The sequence below is a fragment of the Medicago sativa genome, chromosome 7, assembly GCF_051527215.1.
Source record: "Medicago sativa cultivar Bolivia chromosome 7, Bolivia_mono, whole genome shotgun sequence".
Taxonomy (NCBI): Eukaryota; Viridiplantae; Streptophyta; class Magnoliopsida; order Fabales; family Fabaceae; genus Medicago; species Medicago sativa.
Window position 1 is genome coordinate 93,947,360 of NC_140755.1, and position 7,750 is coordinate 93,955,109.

Here is a 7,750-nt window from a genome sequence, read left to right on the forward strand (position 1 = left end):
ACTCTTCATTTAAAACATGTCATATCACCATATTTTAAATCAAATATTTGATGAAAGGGCCAAACCTTTGAAATTTTAAAATAGAGAGATCAATTTTGTAAAATGGTGAAAATACGGATATCAAAATTGATTTTTTTTTTAAAATAACAAAAAAGAGAACCAAACTTGGAGGACTAGGCTAAAACAAAAACAATAAAGAATTACAAAATCAACCACCTCATTGAGAATACTTAAGCCGAAAAACCTATTGGGGGGTAAAACGAAACTAAACTAGAAGTTTGGTAGTTCAACCAATTTGAGTTAAAGGTTACAAAGTTGAAGGTTCAAGATTCAAGTCATGACAAAGAGAAAAAATTAACATAACAATCAACACACTAATATTTTTCATTCAAAAAAAGCGAGGGAAAGAGTGTGGTGAATCAAATGAAGTAGATTATCAAAATCTAAAACTTAAAACTAGACAAAAAAAAAATCTTACTCCCTCCGTCCCGGAATAATTGACCCATTTTCTAAAAAAAAGTGTCCCAAAATAACTGATTCATTTCAATTTTCAATACAACTTTCATCATTCCCAATACAATATAACACTAAATAATACTACTATTTTTATCATTCCCAATACAATATATTTCACTTTCCCCTTTATTTATACACTTTTCTTAATCTGTGTGAAAAATCAAAGTAGGTCAATTATACCGGGACGGAGGTAGTATACTCAAAGAAGAGTAAATATTAGTTTTGAAATATAAAAACACACATTTTAAAGCGATGGTGTTATTAGATTTTTGAAAGAGGATTATATTTTATTTATATATTTCACAAGAGAAATGATATTTGTACAACTATTTTAAAATAATTTTTAATTATTCTTTTGAGAGCTAAATAATAGCGATAAAGAAGGTGAAAAGAATAAGAATACAATATAAATACAAGAGATATACTCTAATTGTTACAAAAATTATCTTTATAAAAATATTAGAAAATTTTGTGCAAAAATAAGAGTAAAAGAGACATTTTTAGTACAAAAAATACTCTTTCCGGTCACTATTATAAGCAAAAAACTACTTTTTAGATTCATTAAATAAATGATGTATGTGGTCTATATTAATGGCTACATACATCACTCATTCAATGAATCTAAAAAGTCGATTTTTGTTTATAATAGTGATCAGAGGGAGTATATTAGGACAGTGAAGCAGGGACCCAGAGAGTTCAATTTTGGGACCCTCACGAAGACTATGACAGAGACAGAGTATCACGGACGGTCCTATCAGTCTTGCATTGGGAAAAGATTGGTCCACCATAACACTGTCACTGTGTGTGCATGAATGCTCCTCTGACGCTGACCTACAATCTGTTACAGTGTCTCGCATGCTAAAAAGGAACCTTCACTGTAATTATGGCTTAATCATTCAATACTAGCTAATAAAGGTAAGTAGCTTTTCTGTTACCCCTCGTATTCAAGAACACCGTCGTTATTTTAACCTTTTTATGTACAAACAGTGCTAGTACTACGATTCACTTTTCAACGTGTACACATGACCAATGATGCAACTTTATTTACTTCTTCTCGTTAACGTTTGGTGTATAGATAGACAAAATTAATTTAAAAAAAATAGATAGACCAACTTTAATTAAGGGAAATGTTAACTTTGTCTTTTAGGGCACTCTTTAAGCACTTTAAATGGTAAGTTTCTAATGAAAAATTGTGTATTGAATGCATTGAAAATTAAAATAATTAACTTTTTAAAAGAATAAGTACTAAATTTAGGATGCTTAAAGAGTGTCCCGGAAGCACTCGTTAACAAGACCCTTAAAGAAAATGTTAATTTATGTTCTAAGAGCACATCCTAATAAATTACATATTTAATTATTAAGAGTATAAAGATTGCATTTATCAATGTAAAATTTATATTTTTAAGTTCTTTAACTTATGTGCTTGGAGCTTGTTAAAAAAAAAAAAAACTTATGTGCTTGGAGCATAAGTTCAACAAGACCCATTAATTAAGTCTTTGAAATTTTTTCAAAGTACTAGCTAGTTGGAGTTTGTGCTCTACATGTGACGAAATGCAGAGTGGTAATGTGTGTTGTGCTGGACTTGGTTGGTTGTATTTGTTCTGAGAAAATTTATCGTAAATTTGTATGTGTGTCTGCAAAAGAGAGAGAATGTGTGTCTTTGTGGTGGCCCATTCAAAATTTATGGCTGAGGCTGACAGTTCTCTTTTAGGATACCATTAAACATCACAACCAAAAAAATACTTCCTCCTTTTATCACAAGAAATTTCAACAACAATCACCACTACTATGTTTCAATTATACATTGATATCATATGATAAAAACATAAATATACAATTTTCAATAGTACTTTAAATATATTGCATTTTTCTAAAGAAATTATTAATTTATATTGAATTTTAAAAAGAGTCGTAGGGACAAATAAATGTTTGAAAAAGATGTTATAGTTAAGAATGAAAGGAGTAAGAATGGATAGGTTAGGTTGCCATGTTGGGGGAGGGCGTGGGAGTGGAGACGTCGTCTGTTGGCGTGGGAGGAGGAAAGTGTGGGGGAGTGCTCTGTCATGTTACACAATGTTGTTTTGCATGATACAATTCATGATACCTGGAGGTGGTTACCTGACCCTATACATGGCTATTCGGTTTGAGAAGCATATCATTTTATTTCTACCACAAGAACAAATGTCGATCGTAATTTGGTTTATGATGTTTGGCATAGGCTTATTCCCTTAAAGGTGTCATTGTTTGTGTGGCGTCTCCTTCGCGATAGATTGCCTACTAAAGATAATTTGGCAAGACGGAGGATCATTCCAGCAACTGACACGGTGTGTTCGACAGCTTGCGGTAATTTGGAAACATCAAAGCATATGTTTTTGGATTGTGTTACGTTTAGTTCTCAATGTTATCTTGTGTTACATTGGTTAGGCATCTCGTCGGTCCTTGGTGGTGAGCTTAGACATCATTTTTTACAATTTATTTATATGGCTGGTCTTCCTAGATTTACTCATTTTCACCTTAGGGTGATTTGGTTTGCTTCTGTTTGGGTGATATGGAAGGAGGGGAATAACCGAGTCTTCAATAATGCGGATTCAGCTCCTTCTATTCTCCTAGAAAAAGTCAAGCTGAATTCATTCTTTTGGTTAAAATCAAAACAGGCGGATTTCAGTTACAGTTATCATGATTGGTGGAAACATCCCCTCTTGTGTATGGGTCTCCACTAGTTTACTGTTTTTGTTGGTTCCTTTTTTGTTGTGGCTCATCTTGTTGTAAATACTCTTGGTTGTTTCACCTTTTGCACACCTTGTGATTCACTTCTGATTATATATATATATATATATATATATATATCATTTTAGTTTGTTAAAAAAAATTACTTACTTATTTTATTAGAACTTTGAATTATCAAGACAACTTCTTCACCTAAAATCAATGGATTAAAAATAGTGAATAAATCAATTAAACATATTACAACTATTAATATTTTTTTGAAAGGAAACATGTTACAATTATTGGTACTATATATCCTTAAAAAAACTATTGGTACTATATATGTTATTTTCCCCGGATATTTATATTTGTTTTCGGATTAGTTTATTTAAATTGGGCAAATTTTATTCTTGATCTATTAAAAAAATCTCACAATTGTGCTACATCTCTAAAAGATTCAAGTCCGTTATTTATTTCTTTATAAACATTCTCCTAATTATGTTAATATCTTTTTTTGCAATACACAATAAATATTGTTATGCAAATATTAACTACTCCCTCCATTCCTTTTCTTTTGATGTTTTAGTTCTTGACACAAGTTTTAAGGAGTAATTAAAGTATATAAATATTTGTGTGTTTTTTACTTAAATGTCCTTATTTATCATTAAATTCACATGTGATAAACCAAAGGTCTTAACTATTTTAATAGTTTATTGTGTTTTTCAACAAGGGTAAACTTGAGAAAACAATAATAAATTCACTAAAACATCAAAAGTTTTGGAATATAGTTGAAGTTCTAAAACATCAAAAGAAAAGGAATGGAGGGAGTACTTTTCTCTCAAAAGATAAACTTTGAAAACAAAGAAATTGTACCACTCCTAATTTTTTTATTCTTTTGTGAGATCAATAAAATTAATTATGCTTGACTAATTTGTTTAGTAAATGTATAGTAGTTTTGTTTATTTATAATCAAGTCATGGGGTCGTACTGTTTTCTCCTGAAAATATATCTATCGAGTAAAGACTAAAGAGACCAGGCATGTGACCAAGGAGAGAGATGAGGTTAAAAGCTGACATATTATATTCTCTACTTTATTACTATAAGAACTTTTGGTTTTATCTTTCACATATATGCAAGTGTAAGTGAAATCAATAGAAAGCAAATAGATCACCAGCTATAACAATTAGCTCATGCACAACCCCATAAACTATATGGCCACTTTTTCTTGTCTTTTAACAGAATAATCACTTATATCCCGCCAAGGCCAGTCTCTTTTACAGCATTTAGGTACCCTCCAAAATAATTTTTGTTGATTTCTTAGCTTTAGTTTAGTTACTCCAATAAGCCTTTGTTTTCACCTGGTACTTTGTGAAAACCTTTGAAATTTAGCTGTTTTAATTTCTTCTGCTCACAAATGAATATTCTTGGTGACCCCTTTTCACTATCCTCTTCCACCGGAGGTTTTGACAAACTTCAAAACACAAACCCTAACCCTAATCCACCACAAACCAGCAAGAAGAAGAGAAATCTACCAGGAACACCAGGTAATATTAATTAAACTTTTTTCCTTTTAATATTTAATAAATAAAGTATTTTTGCTATATATATTTTTTCAAATATGTTTTGAATTTGGATTGAAATACTACAGATCCGGATGCCGAAGTCATTGCTCTTTCTCCAAAGACTCTAATGGCGACGAACCGATTCATCTGCGAAATATGCAACAAAGGATTCCAAAGAGATCAGAATCTTCAGCTTCATAGAAGAGGTCACAACCTACCATGGAAGCTAAAGCAAAGGTCCAACAAAGAACCAAGGAAAAAGGTATACATCTGCCCGGAGAAGACCTGTGTCCACCATGATGCGGCCAGGGCCTTGGGTGACCTCACCGGAATAAAGAAACATTTTAGCAGAAAACATGGTGAGAAGAAATGGAAGTGTGATAAGTGTTCCAAGAAATATGCAGTTCAATCTGATTGGAAAGCTCACACTAAAACTTGTGGTACTAGAGAATATAAGTGTGACTGTGGTACACTCTTCTCTAGGTAATTTAATTCATTAATTTTTTTCATTTTTAATTTTCAATATCAAAAGATTTTGGTGACTTAGTTTCAAAGACAAAAGTCAGGACAAATTTATTAACAAATTTTTACATCGGCAGTCAAATTTAAACTTACGTTCTTGCAAGATATGAGTGTATTATTACCAGTTAAACCAATTTTAACCATGCAATTCATTCATACTGATTTTTTATGAACAAAAAGTTTCTGTAAATCTTTTGTTTTCGATGTGGATGAAAAAACTGTTTTTTTTTTTTTTTTACAAGTCAAAATAAAAAGCTATTTTTCTTTTCATTTAGTTATACTTCTATCATGCATTTGCATTATGTTTGAATTTAATGCATACTTCCTCTGAATTTAATTATTCACAAATTAAGAAAAGTTGTTAAGGTATATCTCAAACTATAATGTTTTGTTGACTTAAAAATGTTACTATTGCATTTCCTAGACTACCATATCTTTTTATTTGAACTTGTATAAAAACTTGTTTCGTTAAAGGATATTTTGATAATAATAATAATAGCATTAAATTATAATGGTGAAAGTAGTTCGATTTTACTTATATTGTCCATCAAATTGTAGTACTATTTTTTTTGCCTATATATGGTTATGGAGTATTTAAATTCCGAGTAGTGCTTGTTTATTCTAGTACTACTGCATAGTGTAAATGATTAGGTTTCTAATGGTACATTTTACTGCACAGGAAGGATAGCTTTATTACACATAGAGCTTTCTGTGACGCATTAGCTGTAGAAAGTGCAAGACACTCATCTCCTACAACTCTAAATTTCCAGAATGAAGAGTCGTCAAATATGATGAACACACAAACTAGTTTGTCACATGGATTGATATCATCTCAAGGACTTCAAAGTCTTCAACAATTTAGTCCACATGCAGGATTTCATGAGCAAAGACCAAACTTGTCACTGTGGTTGAACCAAGAAAATCAACAGATTAATCATCATCCACATTCACTTGATCATGTTTCATCAGGTTTTTCTGATGTTGTGCAAATGGCTCAAACTAACACTCCAATGTCAGCTACTGCACTTCTTCAGAAAGCAGCTCAAATTGGTTCAACAAGAAGCACTACTAATCCTTCCATTTTTAGTGGAAGTTTTGGTGTAATGAGTTCATCCTCTACACAAACAACGAGTTTAAACCAAAACCATGATGAGGTTAATATGGTCATTAATCAGAAAATGAAGCAGCATGAGAATTTTGATCCAAGTAGTAGTACTAGTGCAGCTATGGTTGGTAATTCTAGTGGGTTTAGAGATTTTCTTGGAGTGAGTAACCATCAATTTCTACCTCAAGAGCTAGCAAAGTTTGCTTCCATAAGTTCATCGATGATGAGTTTAAATCAATTCAATGCTGGGTGCATCAATGAAAATTAATTAGTCCTTAATTAAGTGTTGACTATATTGATATTTTTGGAACTGCATGTGAATAGATAATGTTTGTGATAGTAGTGGGACCCACTGCATGTTCGAGATGAATGAAAAAGGTGCTGAATTTCTCGAGTTGTGCATAGTAGTTGTTGGTTTTGTTGTTCTGTCTTAACGTTGTTATCGTTTTTGGCTTCTCTTACTTGAAACAAGTGGGAGAAAACAGATAATTCGAGAATCAAAAGTTATGTTTCACATAGGATTAGGATAAAAAAATTTACTACCTCCGTTTTAAAATGTGTGTCGTTTTAGACAAAATATTTTGTTTTAAAATGAATATAACTTTACATTTCCAATACAACTTTAATTTTTTTCTTCCAACTTTACTTTCAATAAATACTCCAACTTTTCTCTCACACAATTTTCAACGCAACTTTAAGTTTGTCTTTTTCTTATAAAGTAAAGGTAGTTTAGTAAAAATGTTATGTCTAATGATGATTATTTCATTCTATTCATTAATCTGTGTGCAATTGACTAAAGCGACACTCATTTTGAAACGGATGAAGTATAATTTAATAGGTAATCTTTTTTTTTTAAGGATAGAATAAACTATTTATTTTTCCTTTTCAAATAAAAACTCTTTATTGTTGACCATCGGTGAAAATATGGGTCATGGTCAAACCGTGGTGTTGCTAGCAGAACAAAAAGTACTGCCATTACTATTAGCAACTCTCATTTTTAATAAACTTTTTACTATTTTAAGAGAATCTGAGGACATATAAATTAGTATAAATCCCTAAAAAAAATATATATTAGTATAATCTTTTTTATAAAAAAAATCCTAAATCTAGAAAGCAAAAGTTCTCTCGCAAAATCTAACGGTATAGTTTTATGTAGTAAAATCGATGAGGAGATAATAATTTTAAGTATCTTGATTGATTTCCTTTTTGACGAGCATCAAATACTACATATGAGTATAGTTTTATGTAGCCATAATCTAGCTAGATTTGGATTCAGTCATTTTCTGGTGGAAAAATTATCGTGATTTTAGTGTATTTTGTTGTATTTAACAAGAGAAAG

General features: G+C 31.0%; 1 protein-coding gene across 1 annotated transcript; it reads left to right on the top strand.

Annotated features, from left to right (window-relative positions):
- The first annotated feature begins 4,216 nt into the window (after nt 1-4,216).
- LOC146910491 (zinc finger protein JACKDAW-like) lies at nt 4,217-6,805 on the top strand. The gene is made up of 3 exons (XM_085726118.1): nt 4,217-4,766; nt 4,871-5,267; nt 5,986-6,805. The coding sequence occupies exons 1-3, from the start codon at nt 4,637-4,639 to the stop codon at nt 6,677-6,679; spliced, it is 1,221 nt and encodes a 406-aa protein (XP_085582244.1). The 5' UTR covers nt 4,217-4,636; the 3' UTR covers nt 6,680-6,805.
- Nucleotides 6,806-7,750: the final 945 nt, after the last annotated feature.